General features: G+C 40.9%; 2 protein-coding genes across 7 annotated transcripts in view; one reads left to right on the top strand and one right to left on the bottom strand.

Moving 5' to 3' along the window:
* CPEB3 (cytoplasmic polyadenylation element binding protein 3) overlaps positions 1-4,837 on the top strand; it is a 99,903-nt gene extending 95,066 nt beyond the window's left edge. For all 4 annotated transcript variants that reach the window (XM_075216159.1, XM_075216160.1, XM_075216161.1 and 1 more), the window contains one exon: positions 954-4,837. In XM_075216159.1, the coding sequence (XP_075072260.1) occupies positions 954-1,181 (228 nt within the window). In that variant the 3' untranslated portion in view covers positions 1,182-4,837. The remainder of the gene's footprint in view (positions 1-953) is intronic.
* Positions 4,838-23,078: 18,241 nt separating this feature from the next.
* Positions 23,079-26,396, bottom strand: part of BTAF1 (B-TFIID TATA-box binding protein associated factor 1) — a 59,588-nt gene continuing 56,270 nt past the window's right edge. For all 3 annotated transcript variants that reach the window (XM_075216164.1, XM_075216163.1, XM_075216165.1), the window contains 2 exons: positions 24,715-24,885; positions 23,079-24,340 (listed from right to left, as the gene is read on the bottom strand). In XM_075216164.1, coding sequence (XP_075072265.1) covers positions 24,194-24,340; positions 24,715-24,885 — 318 coding nt within the window. In that variant the 3' untranslated portion in view covers positions 23,079-24,193. The remainder of the gene's footprint in view (positions 24,341-24,714; positions 24,886-26,396) is intronic.

Below are 26,396 nucleotides of genomic sequence, written 5' to 3' on the forward strand. Positions count from 1 at the left end.
TCAATCCACAACTCTGTTAGATAGTGACAGAAGAGGTTTTCTCTCGATGTACATCATTGTATATTTGGTAATAAACTGAAGCTTCCACAAGTTTGAAAAAGCGAGTGTTATAGCTTAGGTGTATATAGAAAGCGCATTCTATAGACTTGCACATAACTTAAATGAAATAAATAGACCTCTCTCTTGCGCTCGCTCGCTCTCTCTTGCGCTCGCTCGCTCTCTCTTGCGCTCGCTCGCTCTCTCTTGCGCTCGCTCGCTCTCTCTTGCGCTCGCTCGCTCTCTCTTGCGCTCGCTCGCTCTCTCTTGCGCTCGCTCGCTCTCTCTTGCGCTCGCTCGCTCTCTCTTGCGCTCGCTCGCTCTCTCTTGCGCTCGCTCGCTCTCTCTTGCGCTCGCTCTCTCTTGCGCTCGCTCTCTCTTGCGCTCGCTCTCTCTTGCGCTCGCTCTCTCTGGCGCTCGCTCTCTCTTGCGCTCGCTCTCTCTGGCGCTCATATCTGTAAATACTTGGTAAAATGTGAACACAAGCTATCTTGCTCAGGTACCGTTATTTGCATTTATTTATTACGTGAGTGCAGATGTTTAACTGTACCCTTCATCTACTATCCGTGGGGGCGGCCATTAGGAAACCGAGAAGTATAAGCAGCCACTAGTAACTGACGACATTACTGAGGCATGAGGCACCGAGAGAAATGATGAGGCACATGGTAATGGCTGCCTCCGTATAGGCGACAGGTGCACTTTGAAGCTTTTGCAATTGTCACAATGTATTTAGAGATCGGCCTGTATAAAGGAAAGGTTATACAGGGTATTTTAAAGAGCTTAAATGTTTCTGCTGAGGCAGGTTTTATGCAACCTTAAAATCGCTTACTGATCCCTTTTGCAGATGGACTGCATTAGGAAAGTGTTATTTTATTACCTTTTATATCCATGCTCTTTCTGCTTCCCTGCGCTTGTAGGTGGAAGTGAAGCCATATGTGCTGGATGATCAGATGTGCGATGAATGCCAAGGCACACGCTGTGGTGGGAAGTTTGCCCCCTTCTTCTGTGCCAACGTTACCTGCCTGCAGTATTATTGCGAGTACTGCTGGGCTAGCATCCACTCCCGCGCTGGCAGAGAGTTCCACAAACCACTGGTGAAAGAAGGAGGCGACCGGCCACGTCACGTTCCTTTCCGCTGGAGCTGAGCACTCGTCCGTCACGAGGGCTGATGACCGGAAACCATTGATGCGCTCTCGGATCTATAGAAGAAATTGGTCTTTTATGTTCTTTTGTATTATAAATGCTATTATTTACAGCCACCTTACTGAACTTAGTGTCCAGTATATGTTTTGAATTTTGCACTTTGATATATAATATCTCTGTATATCTGTTTGGTACCTTTATTTCCTTCACAGGAGTGTTGTCAGTAGAGACATCTCATTAGGGTTGGTGCAAGTTCCTCTCCCTTACAGGTTGTTGTGAGTGTGGTGAAGAATTTCTGTTCAGAACTCTGGAGCATGCACTTATCTATCTGATTCACAACTTATATTACCCTCGCCCGTAGAAGAAGACTTACCAAAGGCCTCATAAGTGCAAAATGTAGCAAAAATCATACCATCAATCTTACACCATAACCCATGCAATGAGATATAGTGAATCCCTTCACTGTCAGACGCCTGCAACATCTTTAGCTTATATGGGTATTTGAGAACCATGTTTTTTATAATATGCTTAAGTTAATAACAAAACAATATCTTATACAGTGAATCAGTTTTTTTTATTTTTATTGAGCAGGTTGGGTTTGAAAGAAGTAGACCTTTTTAGTGTTATGTAAATGGATGCTGCAATAGCTTTTGCTGCTATTTAAAAATGGTATTTACAATACCAGAATACTCTATTCAGGCTAGGGTATCTGTGATTTAAAAAAAAAAAAATATATATATATATATAATGTATAATTTAAAATGAAGTTAAAGAGCTGCTGAAAATTGATATAGAGAACTTCCGAGGAAGGTCGCGTTTTTCGTTTCTCAATGCATGTTTGATAAGTCAGATTACTGCATGCAATAATATTACCACAATCATATACAACTTAACGACGATGCACAAATGAATGAAGTGTCTATATAGACAAGCAGTGCTAAATAACTAACAATTATGACTGGAGGAAGGCATGTCTGATTATCTGTAAAGCATCTAAATAAATCGGGTCAGTTAATTACAGATTATTCTACTGTATTAACTACCAATAATTAAAACTAGATGTAGGATATTAAGTAAAAAAAAAAAAAATTTAAAAGATTAAAAGTATGGTAGAGTAAAAAAAAAATAATGCGGTGCTCTGTTTATATTGTGCAATTTATTTTATGTAGTAAAGTGATTGTCATGTACTGTGATCAGATGTAACTTAAGGCCTCTGTGTATATCTGACAGCTCGATAGCTGATAGCTAAACAGAAACATGAGCTCTTTCTTGGTTACAAATCCCTTTTTTTTTTTTTATTTTATTTTTTATTTTTTTTTGTATTGGTTGTCTATTTTTTTTATATTATATTTCTATAGAATATTTTTCTAGCTATTTTAGCCCGGGCTCGGCACACTAATTATTCCAGTTTCTCCTATCCTCAGACACTACCAGAAAATAGTTGGGAATATTATCTGTTGGGCTTACATGCAAGGCACAAGGAATGCTAAATAAATGTCTGCCTTGAAAATATATAAGGGTAATGTTTTTAGTTTTTCTAATGACAAACAAAACTTTTATCCTAGACATATCCTGTGAAGCTTGAAGAGTTTAGTCCTGCTAACAGTGGACATTTTTTTAGCACATGGCTGTTTGATCTGCAGATAGTATATATTGGTGTACGAAGCGTTGGTGTACACTGGCTCCCCAATCCTTCTTTAAGGAGCATCCCAACTTTAAAGGTTAACCACACAGGTAGTAGTAATCTGCAAAAGATAGCATGCCTGTACACAGAGAGCATAATTATCTGTTATATCCCAGAAGGATTTTCTGCATTTAATCCTTTTCAGGGTTCAACATTATTTATTGATTTTTCCCATATATTTGTTTATATGTTAAGTTGCAAATGATAGACATAAAAAAATTATTTTTATATTTTTCTTATTATTTTTGCTTATGAATGTTGTATTCTAATAATAAAAAAAAAAAATGCTGGGGTTACATTATAATGCTTCCCCCTGAAATTCATATATGTTTGCATATCCTTTTGGAGCTAATTGAAGATATTGTAACTTTGTTTAAAAAGGTTACTTTTATCTTTTTTTTTCGTCATCTGTAAAATGTATCTTGTTATGCACTACTCTGTATCTGGGCAATTTTTCACAGTCAGCTTTTTTTTTTTTTTTTTTTTTTTTAAAGAGAATCTTTTTGACATGATCTTTTGCAATACCTCAAATTTTGAATATAGGAAAGAAATATTTTCTAAGTAAGTTTATTCAGAAATATATATATATTTAATTTTTTGCAGAAAAAAAATGATTTAATATTGCCATTTTCATTTGTTTTCATGCTTTTTTGCTTTTTTTGTGAGAGCTAAAGAAATTAGAGATAAGTAACTTTATATGAGAACATAGCAAATCAAAAATCTACCTAATTGTGTGAAAGATTCAGATCCCTCCCCCACCACCACGTTTCACATCATGATATACCGTACTTAAGAGTCGAATAGCTGATGCACATAGCATAGTGTAGAACTGTGTTATATTTGGTGCTCAAAGCTAGGATTGGAAAGTGGAAAAAAATATATAGTTTCCCTTAATTTGTATATTTATAATCAAGTGTTGATTATGCATGACTGACCAGAATTGTGAAAGAATTCTTCTATTTATATTTTTTTTTTTTTTAAAGAAAATAATTTTTTTAATTTGTTAAATTATATATATATATAAAAAAAATGTCCTTACTTTTGTTCCCCAGTTTGTAAATCTGTTTGCCCCAAAAGCTTTCAATATTTCACGTTAATCTATTGGCTGTAAGAGGAATCCGCAATTCGTTTTTTGCATGACCCTCTTACAACTGAATGGTTTAGCAGGGTCCTTTAGGCAAATGAAATATTTTTTAGAATGTGTTTTTTGAATTTTCAACTTGACTAAAAAAATGTTGGATATATAAGTTCAGTTTGTTGCCTTTCCTCTGTGTTAGACTTGAATTAGTCAATATTTTGAAGGCAGAATTAATCTTATTTGTTGTTATGTGCAATACCGTTTGTACTGTTTATATATAAAAAAAGGAAGAAAAGAAAAAAAAAAAAAAGGCATAAATCTTTATTGCAGATTTATTTTCATTGCAAACATTGTGGGTTCCGTAAAATCATTTTCTACTGTCAAATATGTACCTTTTTCTTCATGCTGGTATTTTTTCAATAGTAATGTAGCCTTTGTACTAAGACAAAATTTTCATTGTTATTTTTAGAAAGATTTTTTGCTAAGAAAAAAATTAAAACATATTTACATATTTTTCATTTTTATTTTGTATTTTCCTTAGAGTGCTTTTCTCAACCATAAATAACTGTTGTTCCTCGGAGGTACTTTCAGATCTGGTCAATGTCATTAATATTATTTTGTATTTTTACTTGGAATAAAATAATTTTATTATGCTAATTCTTTAAAATGTTTGTTTTTTTCATTTTAGTTATTTTTTTGGCGCTAAAGAAAAAAAAACCTTTGTAATATTGTTACTAAAATGTCTAATTTTTTGAAAAGCAAAGCTTTATGTATTAACTTGCTGATGTGGTTTACAATGGTGTGGCAGTGATGAAAATGGTTGGTTATGTAATAAGTGATTGAAACAATGTAATGAACAATTGGGCAATAAAAAAATGAGTGAAACAGAAAAATAATTTACTGTTGAGCAGCATTTTCTCTTTCCTGACATGTTATGGATTAAAGAAAGTTTGGGCATGTTCCAGTTTTTGCTTATAGATCCGCTTTAGGAATTCATGTATTTATGCCCATAGCTGCTATGAATGGGATCTGATGTACTCTGGGTATTAAAACTAAGAAAATGGTTTGATTTGTATGTGATGCATTATAGCAGTTGATGTGTTCACAAGGTCATAAGTAACACACCTAGTATTAGAGAGGAATGTCTGGGCATATATATATATATATAGATATAGATATCTATCTAGATAGATATCTAGATAGATATCTATAAAACCATCAAATTCCATTCACTTACATCCCCGATACATTTTTCATACCGCCACTTTTAAATGTCCACTTTGACCACTGTGTGTATATTGATAGATATATATATATATATATATATATATATATATATATATATATATATATATATATATATATATACACACGCCTGTGCATATATTACAGATGGACTGAATTAAACAAGAGGGACCTAAGTGATGCTATTATTATTTTTACCACCAGGTAGCGATTTAAATTGAGTCCTACACAATACAGTTGCAGGAGATCCAGGTTCCTGATCTCATCAGGTGAACCGTAAGGATTCGTCCATCCCTGAATCTTGTTGCACATGAAAACCCATTAGGATTCAACAGAATCCAGAAGTAAATTAGAGATTTGCTGCCTCTGTAGTGTGTGTATTATATATCTTTCTATATATGTGTATACCTAGGACTTCTTACTTGCTAGTAAGTGTGTGTGTGTGTGTGTGTGCAGGGCCTGATTAAGGGTTCTGGCCGCCCTAGGCTAATACGGCCGCAGCGCCCCCCCCCCCCTCCGAATATATAGGTGTATAGGAACACTCCTGAATATGAATGTTCAGGTGTATTCTCCAGCATTCAAATTTAGACAGATTGTGCCATTGTCTCTTACCTGTTCTTGCTCTTCTCTCTTGCAACTTTGTTATCCTCTCGCTGGCTTCTGGAAAGTTGGCGTCCTGTTTTGAAAATGCAAAAATGTATTATAATGCAAACCCTGAATGATTAGGCCCTTTAGTTAAAACAAAACACTCCATTATGGCCAGCTAAAAATACCACACTGGACAGGCATATATATAAGCAATATCTGAATATTTGTTGTCAATCAAATACAAACCTCTACCAGCCCCATCTCACTAATATTTAGTATTCTAGTGATTGCTGAGACCACCCATGTGACCACCACACAATCATGAGATTCTGCCCCCCAAAGCTGCTCTATTTTTTAAATACCCCCTGCAGCCATTTTCCTTAACCACAACCCCCCCCCCCCCACAGCCATTTTCCTTAACCCCTGCTGCAGCCATTTTCTTTACCTCCCACCCTGCATCCATCCCCCTTGCAGCTATTTTCCTTACCTCCACTCTGCTAGCTATCCCCCGCTGTCACATCAAAACTCCCCCAGTCACATATATCAGCCCCCCTCCTCTGCCCTCCTTCATACATATCAACCTCTCTCCCTCCCTATAGATTTTCATGGCAGCCCCCCCCCTCCCACCCTCCCACCCTATAGATATGCAGGGTAGTTCCCCCCCCCCTCCCTATAGATATGCAGGGTAGTTCCCCCCCCCCCCTCCCTATAGATATGCAGGGCAGTTCCCCCCCCCCTCCCTATAGATATGCAGGGCAGTTCCCCCCCCCCCCCCTCCCTATAGATATGCAGGGCAGTTCCTCCCCCCCTCCCTATAGATATGCAGGGCAGTTCCCCCCCCCCCCTCCCTATAGATATGCAGGGCAGTTCCCCCCCCCCCCTCCCTATAGATATGCAGGGCAGTTCCCCCCCCCCTCCCTATAGATATGCAGGGCAGTTCCCCCCCCCCCTCCCTATAGATATGCAGGGCAGTTCCCCCCCCCCCTCCCTATAGATATGCAGGGCAGTTCCCCCCCCCTCCCTATAGATATGCAGGGCAGTTCCCCCCCCCCTCCCTATAGATATGCAGGGCAGTTCCCCCCCCCCCTCCCTATAGATATGCAGGGCAGTTCCCCCCCCCCTCCCTATAGATATGCAGGGCAGTTCCCCCCCCCCCCTCCCTATAGATATGCAGGGCAGTTCCCCCCCCCCCTATAGATATGCAGGGCAGTTCCCCCCCCCCCCTCCCTATAGATATGCAGGGCAGTACCCCCCCCCCTCCCTATAGATATGCAGGGCAGTTCCCCCCCTCCCTATAGATATGCAGGGCAGTTCCCCCCCTTCACTTACCTGTAGTTGTGCCAGCGTCGCTCCTCTCCTCAGATCAGCAGATAGGAAGTGAAGACGTCCTGCTTCCTGTCTGCTGCATAGCAACAGGCAGCCTGGCGATTGGCTGTGTGTTGCTAACCACTGACCACCAATGCTTTTGATCGTCGAGCCCTCCACCCCCCCGCGGCGCCCCCCCCCCTTCCGTGGCGACCCCCCCCCCCCCTTCCCCACCCCGAAAAAAAAATGAATGAAGAAAAAATAAAAGAATGAAAAAAAATAAATAAATACCCGCAGCGTCGCGCCCCCCGGGACCCAGCGCCCCAGGCTGCAGCCTGGTCAGCCTAGTGGTTGATCAGGCCCTGTGTGTGTGTGTGTGTGTGTGTGTGTGTGTTTAATATAAATATATATCTTCAATATTACTAGATGCTCCTTTGCATATAAACTAAGTGCACGTTAGGTTGCGTAGTCTTACATGATTCAGGACAGTATTTATTCAATGGATTCTTAAAGCTACATTACAGGTAATGAAAGCATTCTTAACACCTTATAAAACCACCTAGTGTGATATTTTTTTTATTTTTTTTTTTATTTATTTTTTTAAAGAGATGGTCACATAATGAGAATCTGTGGCAGTCAGTCCTAACATGCAGAACCTGAGTTTGTATATATTGCAGACATGACCCTATGTATTGCCGCTTATTTCCAGAAGCTATTTAATCCTATTCATAATGTATGGCCTGAGGAAGATTAATACATATGCAATTACACATTATTTTAGCATGGTAATACCACATCAGTAGTAAAAATCCATGTTCTCTATTAATACCTTGCATTATAGCATCTCATATGCAAAGACGGGTCTTTAAATATTTTATTACATTCTGACTGACACCAACTTGAAACCACAAAACCGATCAAGATTTATTTTTATAATTGGTTGTATACTGTGTACCCTCAATGAGCAAAATATGCTTACTGGAAGCACCATTTTCCATTTGAAATGTTTAGAAATGTACTATGATAAATGAAGTTATACAGTGAGTGACATGTTAGACCCAACATTCTACTTCTAGTATGTTGTGTTGGGGTGTAGAAATATTTATATATTTACTGTAGGAAACCTGGATGTGACTTGTTTTCTCTTGGTCATGTTCACAGCTATAATATCTGCCTTTTCAGCGACAACTATTTTTTTTAAATGTACTGTATCGCTTTTCTTTTTTTTGCTAGCGATTCTTAAAGTGTACCTGTCCACTTCACACTGCCGGCAGCCATTTTGTGTTTCAAACTAAAATGCATCCTATCCATTGACTTCTAGTGAATCAGTAGGCCACAAAATGTCTGCCACCAGTGCGTGTGCTTGACACACTTTAATAAGGCTTCTAACCTTTTTGTTTTTTTGCTTGGACTAATTATTGTATGATAATAATAAAGTAATGTGACTGAACATGAAGCTCAATGCTGCTATTGCTTACAAATGCTTTTGTTTTGTAGTCTGAACAGTTATTTTTATGTAACAAAAGAAATGATTAAATCTATCTAGTTGGATGAACCATGGATAATTTGTCATCCTTTTACCGCCACCAAGAGATCAGATTGTGGTGTGCTTGTGGTATGATCAAAACTCCGACCCATTCACAATGTACTTTACCATTAAATGGTCAAATAAATATGAAAATAGAATATCGACAGTACACAACATTAAGAATAAATTATTCTTGCTTAGTCTACGTTTTTGTGTTTTTCCTGGTTGGCGACGTAAAATATAGAGCATGTTGTGTTTCAAATAAAGCTGCAATGTCGATGAAGCAAACCGAGCCGAATTCAATGCTCTTTGTGACTGGACCTAAAATGGCCTCTAATCCCCATCAAGATCTGGACCAGATGAGCAGAAAATGTGGTTGGACAATGAGTGTGATCTTGTACTGTTGTCTGTCAACTAGGCTGATTGGTGCACAGATGTCAGATCTGCCAATTGTATAGGTGCATCCTGTGATCAGAAGGGTGTTTATGAAAGGATAGGCAAATATTAGGTAAGGTATATCTTTTCCGGCAACACCAGTTTTCCGGAAGATTCCAAAAAGCGGTGGTGGTCTGTGAGAGAATATCATACACGCTCCTAGGTTGTTGCACTTGCATGATACTGCGGCAATTGTGGCAGTAAATGGTATATAAATAAACTATAATAATGCAGGTATGAAATCTCTTATCTGGAAACTCATTAATACAAATTATACTAATTATTGGACATGGAAACAAACACATTTGACATAGAGTCGAGTGAGGTAACAGTGTCCTGATGAGCATTTAATATACTGGATTTGCTGAATGTCATCATTGGTTGTAATTGTCATAATGTAAACTTGTTGACAATGACTGCAATTACAACAAATTAAATTTTGATAATGGCAACAATAACATGGTATGATCCACTTTTTAGAAAGACAAATGAAACGTGACCCATTTAGCGTTAATTTTGTATTTTTTTTAAAGTGACCGCATGTTCAATCAATAGAAATGAACAACACAAAAGTGTTCAATACTAAGAAAAAAAATCTTCCTAAATAACTAAACCGAAATAAAGTCTGGAAACTGACACGCTGATGAGGTTTTTAAGTATATTAAGCAATTTGAGGGCAAGCTATTTACCATTTTTATCTGCTGAAGGCTCGGCCCGCAGCCTGTTGACATCTATATATACTAAAGTTTCTACAATGGAAAAGGGGAGGTGTTGTCCATAGCAACCAATCAAATTCTAGCTACCATTTATTTACTATAATTGAATGTAGTTGCTATCGGCAACACCTCCACTTTTCTTCTTAGAAGTTTTAGTAAATCTACCCCCTCCATTAGAACACCTCATTGAGGGAGTAGATTATAGCACCTGCACGGCCATAGCAGTGTTTTTACTCTGCTGCTTCCTCGTCTCTATATTATCTTAGACTGGATGGTTCTGATAGATGGTGAATTCCTATTGTGTCACTGGGACCAGATTGAGGGTTTCAGTCACCCTAGGCTTATACACCGGAAGTTGTGGTCCAGGATCAGTTTCACGTCAGAACCCTATTTGTTTATACTAAAGAAACATATGTTTAGTGTATATATATTTTGAATAAGGGTTTCTTCTTCTTTAATATATAACTTCATATATGTCTAGATATAATTATTCTGCTTATTTTGGGCAGGTGACAGTCTCCATCCTCATGTTCTTAATGTAATCGTGCAAAATTTATACAGCAATATGTATCAACGCTATATCAGCCACATGGGAAGCGTTTCCTGTGTTCCCAAATCACTCTACCTTGTCCTCCATGTAAGAGGAGCCACGAGCCCTGTGTTCAAACATATTTGCATCACAAGTTCCTGTTCCAGGACCATAATCTCTGTGCTGTGTTCCCTGCTCCACTAACCATCCAATTATAGTAAATTGTCATACAGAATTTCACAGAAACATGAGGACATATTGTCAATGTTTCCTCCTGTTATATTCTGTGTCAATGGTGTGGTTATAGCTTACAATAGACTCACCGAATGTCTTATCTTATGCATGCCTCCTCAGGGTCACTCCTAAAAGCTTCAACACCCTGGAAGGCAGTTCAGTCCTAAAATCTCTTGAACATCGTTTTGTTCTCGTCTCTTTTGTTTTGTTTTTTTCCTTATTACTTCAAGAACATGGAGGTTGGCCTTTATCCTGCATTTAAATACAAACACTTTAAAGTGGAACGATCACCATGATAATGTTATTGACTAATCGTTCTTTGTCACTAAGCCGTCCTGAAATAAATGCTTTTAGTAGCTCTCTCCATGTGCTGCAGGAAGGACAAAATATTCCCTGTGTGTCCATAAATTGCTAATTGTACATGTTGTAGCAGAGCTATCTATACTGCCGACAGCTGTACATGATACTTTCAGGCAGCCCAGCTGAGAGGCAGAGCCGTAACTTAGAATGCTAGCACCTGGGGTGAGAAAGACAACAAATGCTGCCCCCCTAGCCCTCAATTTTAACCAAATGAACCTAAAATATTCTTAAATTGCGCCCCCTTCAGCTTTGCGCCCTGGGCAGTTGCCCCTGTCACACAGCCCTAGTTACGGCCCTGCTGAGAGGGAAGGGAGGTGGGAGCAGGTACAAAGTACCGGGGGCCCGAACCTGCCTGCGTAGTGATAGGAGCTACCAACCTTGCTGCAGCTAAGGAGGGGGCCCCAACTGTATTGGGGCCCTGACTTCAGGTAGTACTGATAATTACTAATTCATTATATTATGTTTTTATTCTTTTAATGGGTGAGCTGGCTCTGTGTCTGATGACACTAGTATATTTCAGTATTACAGAACTACCCATATTTTAACAATGACCTGCAATTTTCACAGCACCAATATGGCAGGTGCTGGGACCCTGAATAATCCCTGGCAGCACATTAGATTTTAGAGACATATGTTGTAAGGCCGGATCAGTGAGTGACCCAGCCATACTAATGAGCACAATTTTAAAACTTGAAAGTTAAACTGTAAACCTACATAATAGGTGATTAAACACCAACCTCAAACCTTTTGTGTTTAGAGAAGGATCCAGCTCACAGTAATGGGTAGATCATGTGGAGGTGGAAATTCAGATAAACCCCCACCGCCTGCCTATGAGATTGTTTTCTGCAAGTCTACAGTGCAGACTGTAAGCTGAAGTTGTATTCTGGGAATTGTTCACAATTCTAAACCTTTATAACACTGCTAATAAAAACAAAACAAAAACTAAACAAGCACCAATAAAAATCATGTATACTCCATGCACATTTTACTAACAAATGAAAAAAAAAAAGTAATGCTCAAACCATGTCGTGTCTTGTGGCCTTCCTTCAATTTCTAGTAGTACAACCAGGGCCGGTGCTAGGTGTCTCGGCGCCCTAGGCAAAGTTTCCAACTACCACCCCCCAACACACATCAAATACCTAATTCCCAGATCCACAAACTTGCTTTTGTTAAAAAAAAAATAAATACAAAAAAATAACAATCTTGGAGTACAGATTAATTAGTGACAGCACGACGGGAGATCGCTGTACACTATTATAAATCACAAAATAGAGATTGAGGCAGTTGATATGGCCTTTACTAGTAAAAAAAAATGATGTGAAAGATCTGAAATATTTTCTCCTAGAGGGGATCAAATTTATTTTAATAATAATTCTTTTCATTTTGAAGATGATTTTTACTTGCATAGAATTGGTAATGCTATGGATACCAGGTTTGCCCCCTGATACGCTAATCTGTTCATCAATAAGCGGAGGCGGAGTTTGTATGGACAGAGCACAGACAGGGGGCAAGTCTGGTTGCTTGGTATTATTATTATTATTATTATTATCATTTATTTGTTAGGCACCACAAGATTTCCGCAGCGCCGTACACAGTACAAACAGTAGACTATACAGGGTGAAACAGTACAGAACAATAAACAAAAATAACAACACTTCAGAAACTCCAGGCAGGCTAATGCAATAAACAAGGAGCAGAAAAACAGGTAAGGAAACATGAGGGGAGAGGACCCTGCTCATGTTAGCTTACATCCTAAGGGAGGGTAAACAGAACAGGCACAAGGGGAGCCAGATGAGGCAAGGGGGAGAGAAAGGAGAGTGAGTGGAGGAGATGAGGGGGTTAAGTTGATGGTTGGTAGGCTTTGAGGAAGAGGAGAGTTTTCAGTGCACGTTTGAAGGAGCACAGAGTAGGAGAGAGATGGATGGAACGAGGGAGGTCATTCCAGTAAAGGGGGGCTGCACAGGAAAAGTCTTGGATTCTGGAGTGGGAAGAGGTGATAAGAGTGGAGGAGAGGCGGAGATCATTGGCTGAGCGCAGGGAGCGGCCAGGAGTGTGAATGGAGAGGAGGTTCGAGATATAGGGGGCAGTAGAGTGGGAGAGAGCCTTGTAAGGCGAGGCAGAGGAGGAGTGGTGTGAGAGGAAGATGAGTCTTGCGGCCACATTGAGTATAGAGCGAAGGGGGCACAGATGGGAGTGGGGGAGGCCAGTGAGGAGGAGGTTGCAATAATCCAGGCGGGGGATGATGAGTGCGTGGATGATAGTTTTGGTGGCATCCTGAGAGAGAAAGGGACAGATGCGGGCGATGTTGCGTAGTTGGAAGCGACAGGCTTGAGCAAGGGAATGAATGTGGGGGCAAAAGAGAGAGGAGTCGAGGGTGACACCCAGGCAGCGGAGTTGGGTGACAGAGGAGATGGTGGTGTTGTTGACGACAATAGAGAGGTCATGGTGGGATGGGAGTCTGGGCGGAGGAAAGACAATGAGTTCCATTTTAGAGATATTGATTTTGAGAAAATGCGCGGACATCCAGGAGGAGATGGCGGAGAGGCAGTCGGATACCCAAGAAAGGAGGGTGGAAGAAAGATCAGGAGAAGAGATGTAGAGTTGAATGTCGTCAGCATAAAGGTGATACTGAAGACCGAAGGAGGAGATGAGAGCACCAAGGGAGAAAGTATAGAGCAAAAAGAGTAAAGGGCCGAGAACAGAGCCCTGTGGGACTCCCACAGGGAGAGGGTAGGGTGAGGAGGAAGAACCAGATGTGGATACAGAGAAGGAGCGGTTAGGGAGGTATGAGGTGAACCAGGCATGGACAGATCCAGAGAGGCAGAGAGAGAGAAGAGTTTGCAGCAGGAGGAGGTGGTCCACAGTGTCAAAGGCTGCGGAAAGGTCAAGGAGGATAAGTTGGGAGAAGTGACCCTTGGGCTTGGCCAATAGGAGATCATTAGTAACCTTGGCCAGGGCAGTTTCGGTGGAGTGGAGGGGACGGTAGCCGGATTGGAGAGTGTCAAGGAGGGTATAGCCCCAGAGGTGTCAAGGCGGCTGCAGACAATCCGCTCAAGGAATTTGGGAGTAGTGAGATAGGGCGATAATTAGCAAGAGGTGGGGTCAAGATTGGGTTTTTAGGGAGATAAGAGTGTGTTTAAAAGAGGAGAGGACTACACCAGAGTAGAGTGATAAGTTGAAGAGGTGTGCGAGGTAAGAGCAGGCAGTAGGAGAGAGAGAGCGAAGGAGGTGAGGGGATGGGATCGAGAGGACAGGTAGAGGGTGGAGAGGAAAGAATAAGGGAGCAAACTTCTTCACCTGTTGTAGGGCAAAAGGAGCACCAGAGTTGGTTGTTGGAGGGAGGTGAAGCGATGAGGGTGGCGGGAGAAGGGGAGGAGAAGATGTTCCGTCTGATGGCCTCAATTTTGGAAGAGAAAAAGGTGTCGAAGTCAGATGCGGAGAGGGAAGGCAGCACAGAAGGGGGGGGAGAGAGGAGGGAGTTGAAGGTGGCAAAGAGGCGGCGGGGATTGGAGGACTGAGAAGAAATGAGGGACTTAAAGAAGGATTGTTTAGCGAGGGAGAGAGCAGAGCAGAAAGAGGAGAGGATGAATTTAAAGTGAAGGAAATTAGCCAGGGAACGAGATTTCCTCCAGAGGCGTTCAGCAGTGCAAGAGCACTTTTAGAGGAAGCGGGTGGGTTTGGAGTGCCAGGGTTGGGGAATAAGGCGGCGTCGGTGCATACATGAGGCTGGGGCGACAGCGTCAAGGGCAGTAGTGAGGGAGTGGTTGTAGAGAGAGGACGTATGGTCTGGGCAGGCCAGGGAGGGAAGAGGTGATAGAGTTTCAAGAGAGGAGGAGAAAGAGGTAGGGTCAATAGCATCAAGGTTGGGCCTAGTGAGGGTGGCTTTAGGCGATGCGGGAGCAGGGGAGGAGGACAGATTGAAGGAGAGGAGATGGTGGTCAGAGAGTGGGAAGGGAGAGTTAAAGAAGTCAGAGAGATCACAGAGATGAGAGAAGACAAGGTCGAGAGAGTGACCAAGACAGTGGGTGGGGGAGGAGGAAAGAGGCGAGAAGTTTGATGGTGGCGGGGTCGGAACAGTTGTCAATGGGGATATTACCGGTTGGTACCGCTTCATTGATGATATTATTTTCATGTGGAGAGAGTAGCTTAGAACTTTTTGTGCTCACCGATCAGTATGAAATTGAACTTACGTTTGATGTTAGTTCAGAAAATGTGAACTTTTTAGATCTAATCATCTATATTGAGGAGGGAAATATTTAGACCAAAATATATAAGAAATCCACAGACAATAATGCCCACATTAATGCTAATAGTCATCATCACTGTACTTGGATTAAGGGAATACTATTTGGACAGTTTCAACCAGTGAAGATAAAATGTTCTACTAAACAACAGTTTGATACACAAATTGCACTGATAAAGAATCAGTTTTTTGAAAATAGGTTATCCTAAAGAACAGGTTGAGAAAGCATTAGAACAAGTGAGAGACATGGATAGGGAAATCTTGTTAAGTAATGATAAAAGTAAGAAGAAAAATAATCCATCTAATTTAGCATTTATTACTAGATATAATGCGCAGTATAAACAGGTAGAAAGAACTATAAGGAAACATTGGAAGCTCCTGACTAAAGATTTCGTCCTCAAGGAGATTATTCCTGATAGACCACTGTTATAAATAAAACGGCCCCAACCCTATGGGACAGTTTGGTGCTCTACCTAGAGAGGTGGATAGAGTGCCAATAGCCACAAAGGGATTCCATAGGTGCAGGGCATTTATAGGGTGTAAATCTATAAGCAGCAAATCAACTATGATCACAGAAGTAATTTAATTTGTGGTTGGATGAAAATATCTCATTAAGGAATTTATTACTTGTAACTCAAGGAATGTGATTTACACCTTGACATGCAGTTGTGGTAGACAGTACGTGGGAAAAACCACCTGATCATTAAATATACGCCTCAGGAAACATATCAGGAATATAAAGAAAGGTTTTCCCAATTATTCTTTGTCTTCACACCTTAAAGACCACAATTGTTCCACGGATAGATGGCTTACTTCTGTGTTGTTAAAGCTGTGAAGGAAAACTAGAGGAGTAGGAATAATGAGCATGTTCTAGCAAAAACAGAGATGGAATATACTGTATATATAATATGAAGACATTGATACCACAGAGTCTAAACAGTGATTTCGAACTCAAATGGTTCTTATAAAAGTTCTGACTGGTATATTGGTTTATGTGGATTCTTTGAGTAATATTACTCATTTTCTAGCTATTGCATTACGTTGTAGGAGATATAATCCATTTTAATTCCAATTATATAATACTATTATATAGTAAGGTTTGGTATTTGATATTTGAATCATTACTGTAGTTATAGAGACATGGGAGGAGAGCCACAAATAGGAGATGATATTCCAAAAACTATACTAATAGGTATAATTTATTACAATATGATATTAAATAATATCTAAGATGGCACCACCGGTTCATGAGGGACATACCTTATATGGACAAAAGTATTCGGACGCTTGACCATTACACCAACAGGGACTGTAATGACAATGTATTTAAATATATATACTTCACCTCCAAGATTGAGTCTATACATCATGACATCTCCCAGTAGTCCCTTCTTACCCCACCCTCTCCCCCCTCCATGCCCACTCTGTCCCCCTTCTCACCCTCCTCTGCGGCTGCTATCTCCTTTCTCCCCCTCCTTCTCTTCGGTATCTACAGATGAAGTTCATACCCTTATCTCTTCCTCTCCCCCCCTTCCACTTGCACACAGGACCCAATCCCCTTCCACCTCCTCCGTTCCCTCTCTCTTGAAGCCTGCTCCCACCTTGCACACCTCCTAAACCTCTCCCTCTCCTCTGGAATCTTCCCCTCCTCTTTTAAACATGCTCTTGTCTCCCACATACTCAAGAAACCGTCCCTTGATCCCACCTCTCTCTCTCTAATTACCGCCCTATTTCGATTCTTCATTTTGCCTCCAAACTCCTTGAACGGATTGTCTACAACCGTCTCACCTCCTTTCTCTCCACTCACTCACTCCTTGAACCGCTACAATCCGTTTTTTTCCCCCTCCACTCAACTGAAACTGCCCTCACTAAGGTCACTAATGACTTTCTCCTCGCTAAAAAAGACACTACTCCCTTCTTATCCTTCTTGACCTCTCTGGTGCCTTCGATACCGTTGACCACGCACTCCTTTTGCAAACTCTCAAATCTATAGGCATATTTAACACTGTCCTCTCCTGGTTTTCCTCTTACCTCACCAACCACTCCTTCTCAGTCTCTATTCATGATTCTACATCACCCCCTCTTCCCCTACCTATTGGCGTTCCTCAAGGCTCTGTTCTTGGCCCGCTGCTTTTCTCCCTCTACACCTCCTCCCTTGGTGTCCTCATCTGCTCCTTTGGCCTCCGGTACCACCTCTATGCTGATGATACCCAAATTTATCTTTCATCCCCTGACCTCTCCCCTTCCCTTCTGTCTCGTGTCTCCTCTTGTCTCTCGGCCATTTCATCTTGGATGTCCCAAAGTTTCCTTAAACTCAATATTTCCAAGACCGATCTTATAGTCTTCCCCCCTCTCTATTTCTGTTAATAACAATACCCTCGTTTCTGTCCCCCAAGTCCGATGCCTTGGGGGTCATCCTTGATTCCTCCCTCTCATTCAAGCCTCACATTCTGTCCCTCTCAAAACCCTGCTACTTCCACCTTCGGAATATATCAAAGATACGTCCCTTTCTCACCACGGAAGCTACGAAAACCCTTGTTCACTCGCTTGTTATCTCTCGCCTTGATTATTGTAACCTCCTTCTCTCTGGCCTACCTGATTCTCGCCTTGATCCTCATAAGTCTATCCTCAATGCTGCTGCCCGCCTCATTTTTTTCTCCCGCCCCTCTGTCTCTGCAGTCTCCCTCCCAGTCACTACATTGGTTCCCCATACCTTACAGAATTAAATTTAAACTCCTCACCCTCGCCTTTAAAGCTCTTAGTCAATCCTCCCCTCCCTACATCTCCAATCTCATCTCTACCTACACTCCTACCCGCCCCCTCCGCTCTGCCTGTGACCGCCGCCTCACTGCTTCACTGATCACCTCCTCTCACTCCCGTCTCCAGGACTTTGCCCAGGCTGCTCTCCTGCTGTGGAACGATCTTCCCCGTTCCATCAGGTTAGCATCTACTCTCCAAGGCTTCAAGCATGCCCTTAAGACTCATTTCTTTATTCAAGTCTATCAGTCCTCCTCCTAACTCCCTTGTCCTGGCTCTCTCCCCCATTTAGTACCACCCTATTTGTGTCTCCCCCATCCTTTTAGGATGTAAGCTCTCAGGAGCAGGGCCCTCTTTCCTTGTGTGCTCCTTCTACTATTCCATCACCCTTTGTACCTCTTGGTCTGCTTGCTAGCCCTTTTTTCTCAAGCTTCGGCCTACTTCTCGCTGATTTCTACCATCCCTTTCACTATCTGTCCCAGAAATAATCTGATTTGTTTTACCGTTACCGTGTTTGCATATATTTTTATTTTCTGTATCATGTTGTGTCTTGGTTCTCTGTTTCATGTATATGTAATGTACGGTGCTGCGGACCCCTTGTGGCGCCTTATAAGTTACAGATACTAATAATAATAATATGGAGTTGGTCTTTTTGCAGTGATAACAGCTTTCACTCTTCTTGGAAGCCTTTCCACAAGATGTTGGAGTGTTTCTGTGGGAATTTGTGCCCATTCATTCTGTAGAGCATTTATGAGGTCAGGCACTGATGTTGGACGAGAAGGCTCGCAATCCTCGTTCCAGTTCATCCCAAAGCTATTCGATGGGGTTGAGGTCAGGTCTCTGTGCGGGCCAATCAAGTTCTTCCACACTGAACTCATCAAACCATGTCTTTGTAATCCTTGCTTTGTGCACTGTGACAGTCATGGTGGAATAGAAAAGGGCCTTCTCCTGTTGCCACAAAGTCGGAAGCATAACATTGTCCAAATTTACTTGGTATGCTAATGCATTAAGATTGCTCTTCACTGGAGATTATGGGCCTAGCCCAAACCCTGAAAAACAGCCCCCTACCATTATCCCTCCACCACCAAACTTCACAGTTAGTCAGATGGGCGAGTCTTGGTTTGGCAGATGCCAAGAGAACAGTTATGCTACCAAACAGAGAAGCGTGATTCATCACTCCACAGAACACGTTTCCACTGCTCCACAGTCCAATCCATCCAACGCTTGGCATTGGTGATGTGAGGCATGCATGCAGCTGTTTGCCCATGGAAACCCATTCCATTAAGCTCCCACCACACAGTTTTATGCTTACATTAATGTCAGTGGAAGTTCAGAACTCTTCAGCTATAGAATCAGCAGAGTGTTGGTGACTTACTCACCATGCGCTTTAGCAGACGTGGACCCCGCTCTGTGATTTTACTTGGTCTTCTGCTTCGTGGCTGAGTTGCTGTTGTTCCTAAACGCTTCCAATTTATATCACTTACAATTGACCGTAGACTATTCAGCAGGGATGAAATTTCACGAACAGTCTTATTGCAAAGGTGGCATTATATCACAGTACCACACTTGAAGTCACTGAGCTCTTCAGAACGACCCATTTTGTATCACAAATATTTGCAAATGGACGCGGCAGGGCTAGGTGCTTGATTTTCTTTTTTTTCTTTTTTTTACACCTCTGGCAACGGGTCTGATTGAAACACCTCTATTCAATAATTAACAGGTGTGGCCAAATATGTTTGTCCATATAGTGTATATGATCCAAGATAGATTTTCTACTTTGTCTTGTTCACAAATGGTTACTATGGCAGCTGGAATATTATATATTTTGAAGCTCCCATTGTGAATTTTTGTCATTAGAGGATATGAAGTGTTAACAGTTTGTTACGAAGTTATCATATTTACCAGTTCAATCGTATAATATGATCTTTAGGAACTGAAAGTGTGAAGTTTTCAAGTTGTGCTAACAACACAATATTAAGTTAGAGTCCGTTAAGAAATGTTTTGTATGGATATTGGGTGCCCCGATATAACAAGTTCAGTAACTCAGATTGAATTTGGTATAATAGTTGATTGGTCAGTTGAATTATTACATGTTGCCTTGGCAACCTTACTCCTAGATATCATGAAGACATGGAAAGGTACGCCTGTGTCGGCGGAAATAATGAATAAGACTAAAAAGTTTTTAGTGATCGGAAGTGGTTTAGGATGCCATGGGAGAGCAAACTTTCAATAGGGGGTATTTTAAAGAAAATTTAGAAATCTATTTGCTGGAGAGAAGTGGCACTCGAGAGTAAACCTTGGAAAGAAGGTAAATATTATGTCAAAGAATAAGGGATCTAGGCATAAACGGTTACAACAACCCATTTTTGATTGGGATTATTTTATTTATAGAATTACTTATGTAAAAGGCAATATATAGTATATACCTTTTAGAATGATTGATTCATATAGTGATTTGCAAATTACATAAGGTATGTGTTTTTATTGTGTAAGAGAAAATTTACATTTAATTGGTCACCTACTACCGTAAATAGCAGTAGTAGTTCATGCGATGGACAATCCTACACCAATGGCAAAGATCCAGCTCAGGCTCGAAACGTGTTGGTACTTGGAAAGAAGAACTGTGACATTGTGTTCCTGCCATTCGACTATTGGCGGATCTGTCTAGGATACCAAGTGTGGGACAATGTACAACTGCTCTCAATGCTGATATGGGCTTTGTTTACTACACGGTATGGTAGGAGCAATTGCTACACCTCTCTGAGATGTATATGTTTTAATAAATGGCGCATTACCCTTAAAACTTGATCAACGAGATTTGTCCCTCTCTTATTTTTGAGTTTATTCTGCTAGCTGTATCCTTTCGAGTAGGATGTTGTGAAAAGGAAAAGCAACAAGGAGACATTCATTAGCGCTGATGTTCTACATATGATAAATGTAAGACTACCACCATTGGGGTGAAAGGAATCCCAGACTGATTACACACATTATATTATATCATATATTGATAACACTGGGAGTGTGATATTGCTGGTTTCCCACATGGTGAAAGTCTGTACAGTGGAAATTTACTTCACTATATATTTCTACTTTTCCTTTTCATGTGGAATTGGTACCATGAATGGGTAGTGGTGAAATTAGAACAGGAAACATAAAGAGAAAGTGTGGTGTTGGACTATTTACTAAGGATATATATCCTGTATATGATTGACTTTATATGACAAGAATTTAGGGGTGTGGTACGGTTTAACGGTGCTGACTACACCAACACCACTTACCCAGACATCTTCAGTCCAAATGGCTGCTTCCCGACAAGTATCCATGACGACTGTTCTGTGAAGTGACTTCAGTCAATCGCAATGAAGGAAGACGCCGGCAGGACTTGATGTCAGTGAGAGGAAACGCTGTTTTTAAGGGGGTAATGTAAGTATTCAGCTATGTTGTGTACAATCCTTTCTAAAGTACATTGTACATAGCCGTATATATTTACATTAACCCCTTAAAAGCAGCATCAACAGCGTCGCCTCTCACTGACGTCATCAAGTGCCGCCGGCGTCTTCCTTCATCGCGATTGGCTGAAGTCGCTTCACAGAACAGTCGTCAAGGATCCTTGTCGGGAAGCAGCCGTCCGGACTGAAGATGTCGGGGAAAGTGTCGTCAGTGTTCTCAGCAGAGATATGCCGACTACCACTGGAATCTAGTGCCTATATATCCACCTAATTTTCCTTTTTAATTGTATATGTGAAGGAGTGATTATGCTATTGTCATGATTGGACTATTGTGGTTATATTCAAGCGCTCTAGAAAATACTTTATTCTACCATCTCCGTTCAGCTGTAGGACCCACAGAGGTCAGTTGTGATTGCGGAGCCATTTCAGGTTTGGCTGTTAGATCCTCTGCACCCAGCTGTCAGTATCATGGACTTTGCCGTGACAGAGCTGTAGACGGCCTTCTCTATTAACCCCTGCCAGGGGGGGGGGGGGTGGAAAAGTATCTTTCACCTGTTCCATTGTTCTGCACCACTTGGATCAATTGTTCCTTCCAACTCTCTCCTTCCCTACCCCAGCTAATACACATCTCTCCATCACACACCTACTCAATTTACACTCTCTCGTGTTCACTATCACCACACTTCTATTGAAGCTCCTTTTCTTTCTCAATCATCCCATTTCTCCCTCTCCTATTATGATTTCCCCTTCACTACTTCCCTCCTCACTAGTCTGCACACATGAACAGTTGTGTCCCGCCCCCAGCAGCCTACATAAATAAGAGAAAAATATTGTTATAATTCTGCAGTGTCCATAGATCTCTATGGAGTGTGCAGTCATGATCTTTTCAGCCAATGGTTATGACAGATGGAGTGCAGATCTGAAGGTAAATCTGGTAAAAGGTGTTTAATGTGTACACATTAATTAGCATGTTGATCAGAACTTTTTTTTTTTTTTTTTTACTTGTCAGTGGTAAAATCGTTAAAAGTATGACATCAAGAGAAACTCTGTAGTGTGTACCCAGCCTTACTCGACTCAAACTATGCAATGATTCTTTATGGAAAAAAAAATAAAGAAGTTTTACATTTCACTCCTTCTGTGTTCCCCTTTTATTCTGCTTTTCTCCCCTACGCAAATGTTATAGAAAATCTCAATACAATAAACCAGACCTGCACAAAAAAAAAAAAAAAAAAAAAAAATCAAATGGTGACAAATCATGTGATTTGTCTCATGATATAACTAACTGTGCAGCTAAATTCTCCTCCAGCATAGCCATAGGATTAGTAAAGTCAAATGCCAACCCAAAAGCTGGATACACCTATGCAAACAAAACATACTTCCGATGCAATGTCTCTTACGATTTAACCAATGATTGGAAGCCCCAGTGAACATGCAGATTCATGCGTACAAACCGACACAAGTTACCGTCAGATCTGCAACTCAACCATCTGCTGAAAACACATCTTTCCATCGTTGATCGTGATTTTTGGGACGTTTATAAAACCAAATCAGATGTGACGTGTTTTGATATGATAAAACACAATTGCTTTAGCATATGCACTCTTGCGCTTTCTGACCAAACTGTCCTGAATCGCATGATAATGGCATAGTCGTGTACCCAGCTCAACCCGCTCTTCCTAATATGAAATGTCCGATTCCATTTCGTTTTTGCTACAAGAGGGAACTATACAGGGGGGCATGGAAAAAAAAAAAAAAAGTTTTTTTTTTTATTCTCAAAGTTTTATATGGAATGGTCATTCATTACAACACGCCACAGATAAAAGTTGTGACAATAGTTCATCTCCATAGAGTTTGCATTTTTCATTGTTGACTGTATTTTACATAGAGGTGGTTATATATTTTTTTTTATATAACTATATATACTTCCATGTGAGCCAAGCCACTCTCCTCTCACCACCGAAATCCAAATCACAGATATGGACAAATATAAAGGATGAGCATATACAACATAAACTACATATAAACAGGGTAAGAATACTTTCTTCTGCTAGAACACATAGATATTTGCTATGTGCAAGGGTCAGATCAATTAAAACATCACAAGCACATCTGCTTTCCCTCGAACAAAGGATACAATCCTTCATCCGTCTGTTCTTGAAGTAGTTTAGCATAATGTGTGTTTAGTTCTATATTAAACCATCAAACCTGAAGTGCATTTCATTCAAGTTCAGATCGTATTTAGCCCCAACCCAAATAACAGCAAGAGACATGTATGGATTGCAAATGCATTAAAAATGTACAACCTTAAAAAAACAAAAACAAAAAACCCAAGAGAAAATGCTGAAGCCACATTTATGCCAGCAGAGAAGGGCATTAAAATGAAAACTTAAAATGTGGCTTTTGTTTACTGCCAGATATTTACTTGTACAGCTCAGCCGACGTATCCCGTAACAACGCTTTGAAGAATAGCTCGCTAGATGCATGTCCAAGGAAGAGGTAAATAAGCTAGTGATGACTGCAATTTTACAGATCAAATAAAAACATTTACTTAGGCATTGCCATACAAAAATATGCGGAGATTATTACACATTAGAAAGAAGAGCTGGCAGTGCATAAAATCCAGGGTTTTCTTCAGCTGTAGAATAATGCACCAGTATAGCATAAAGGTTCCACACCTAATTTTTTCCTCTTATTAAGACTGCATAATTCGTGACACGTTTTCTCCCATTCTAGTCTCTCCACAAAGTCCTTTCTGAACTGAATCAGTCTAGTAAAAGCTAGGTCAACGTTCCTGGTACCATCCTGTTCCTTGCTGAATATCAGCAGACAGACGGACGGAGTAGCAGCAGCCGCGATAGCCTATTTATGTGAGAGAATGCATAAAATTGTCAAGACTGAACTCTGAGTCGTACTGCTCCTGGTTCCACAGTTCTCCAAGGTTGTCAAGGATAGACTTCATGGAACTTTTTCCGCTGGCTTCAGATGTATCCATCTTCTCGCTCTTTCCATCCTAGGAAATATTAAGAAATGAATATTCTGCAAGCAGACTACAATCATCTACTAAACAATGTGGGCCTGTGTAAATGCAATAAAATTAAACTCAATATCCACAATATAAAGCTTACATTTTTAGTTGTCCACACTTACTGTATAGTTTCTGGGGGTTGTATACTTCTGACTTACCCCCAAATTGCTAGGAGTTATAACTATTTTTAAAATCAGTAAGTAATTCCAGTAAATATCAATAGGTGGCACTGTCTTCTCAGCTACTTAAAGGGTCCAGGCTCAACAAGTGTGAACACTATAGGATAGGGTTTCACAATGAACAGGCTTCGGGTTAGTGACAAATAGGTAATGTACACAGTGATGAGTGTCAGAGCTTACCTTATCTAAGGTGAACAGGTCCAGCAGCTGGTCAGTACCCATACTCTGCAAGCTGGCATTTTCTTGACTTATTACAGTGTTTGCAATACTCATTTTGAATTTTTGCAGACCCATAATCTTCTCTTCCAGCGTCCCTCTCGTTATCAGCCTGTACACATTAACTACGCGTTTCTGCAACAGAAAATCAGCCGTTTAACATCGGTGGAATAAGCTCATTAGCAAGTTGTCCATGTTTAATGTTTGCACTGGATGGTGGGGTTTCTGTCAGAAGAAACGTCTGACCTGGCAGGTCTGGCGTCAGCTTGTTGCTTAAGAGTAAATTCATGATGCTTCTCTACACAAGGATATTTTACAGTGTGGTGAATGTAACTATATCTCACCATAGATGAAGCCACAGCATGGATAATGTCAACATGATCCATGAACACCAAATAAAATATTCAAGGTTGTGTAGGTATTTGAGGGTGGTTTCTACACCCGTGAGCTGCAAGCAGTGACAAGTGCTAGTACGGAGGCTGAGTAAAGTCAAACCAATCACTTCCCAACACACATCCCTGCTAAAGGTAGGCCTGCATTTGAAGTAACACAAACAAAGCAAGCTTATTTATAGACATGAATATGGTGAATGTTTAAGCCAACAATGGATATTTTTTTAATTACCGTTACAAAAGCCAAACAAAACCACAGAACACACACTAAACCAAACCCTGACCCAGCCCCCTCCCCTTATAAGCCTCCTACTTCTCTCCAGTATACCATTAGCCAAGCAAGGACTTAAAACTAAAAGAGCAGCTGATGAGGACAGAGACTCTAGGATTCTAGGTGGGGTGGTCTGCCCCATTCCCTAATCCCAAATAGCATCTGCAGTAAAGAAACAGACATACCTCTTACCCTCGGAATGTCCCAAAGGCATTCAATCTAAGTAGTATCAGCTTGGGGGACTTCAGAAGCCACCAAGCTGAGAACATCTACCTTGTAGAACAGGCCTGTCCAACCTGCGGCCCTCCAGATGTTGTGGAACTACAAGCCCCAGCATGCTTTGCCAGTAGACAACCTGTTGATAGCTGGAAGGGCATGCTGGGACTTGTAGTTTCACAAACATCTGGAGGGCCGCAGGTTGGACAGGCGTGTTGTAGAACTTTGACATTTTATGCAAGCGATGACCAGATCGTCGCTCTGTAGACCCGACGAACAGAAGATCTTTTCTCTTTGCAAAGGGTGTGAACAGGGGGGCTCTAAAGGAGAACATAGCAGAGCTCTCAGCACGAGGTTAAGGTCCGAAGGAGCTAATGAAGAACAAAAGGAAGCCAACTGTGGTATACTCCTTGGCAATAACACCTTTACTTCACGAAAAACTGTTTACTGGCACTGGACAAAATCAGTGCAATGTAAGCAGATGAGTTCAAAAAACAAACAAAACAAAAATAATAAAAAAAAAAAACCAGGAAGAAAACGAAGTTGTATGCACCAAGCAAATTAGGTCTTCCAAAGACTAACAGATGTGAAAAGAATAAGGTTTGTGCCCTGAGCATTGTCTGAATCAGAGTTAGTAAAAGGAAAAGGTCTTACGTGAATTGTGAGGCTCTTGAAGCCACAATTCTTAAAAGTTGTCCTTTAGGTTTTTATGGAAAAGGGCCTTCAGAAAGCAGCTCTGGGCAAAGATGATCTAGTAGGCTTCTGAC

Source organism: Mixophyes fleayi, chromosome 6 (genome assembly GCF_038048845.1).
Source record: "Mixophyes fleayi isolate aMixFle1 chromosome 6, aMixFle1.hap1, whole genome shotgun sequence".
Lineage (NCBI taxonomy): Eukaryota > Metazoa > Chordata > Amphibia > Anura > Limnodynastidae > Mixophyes > Mixophyes fleayi.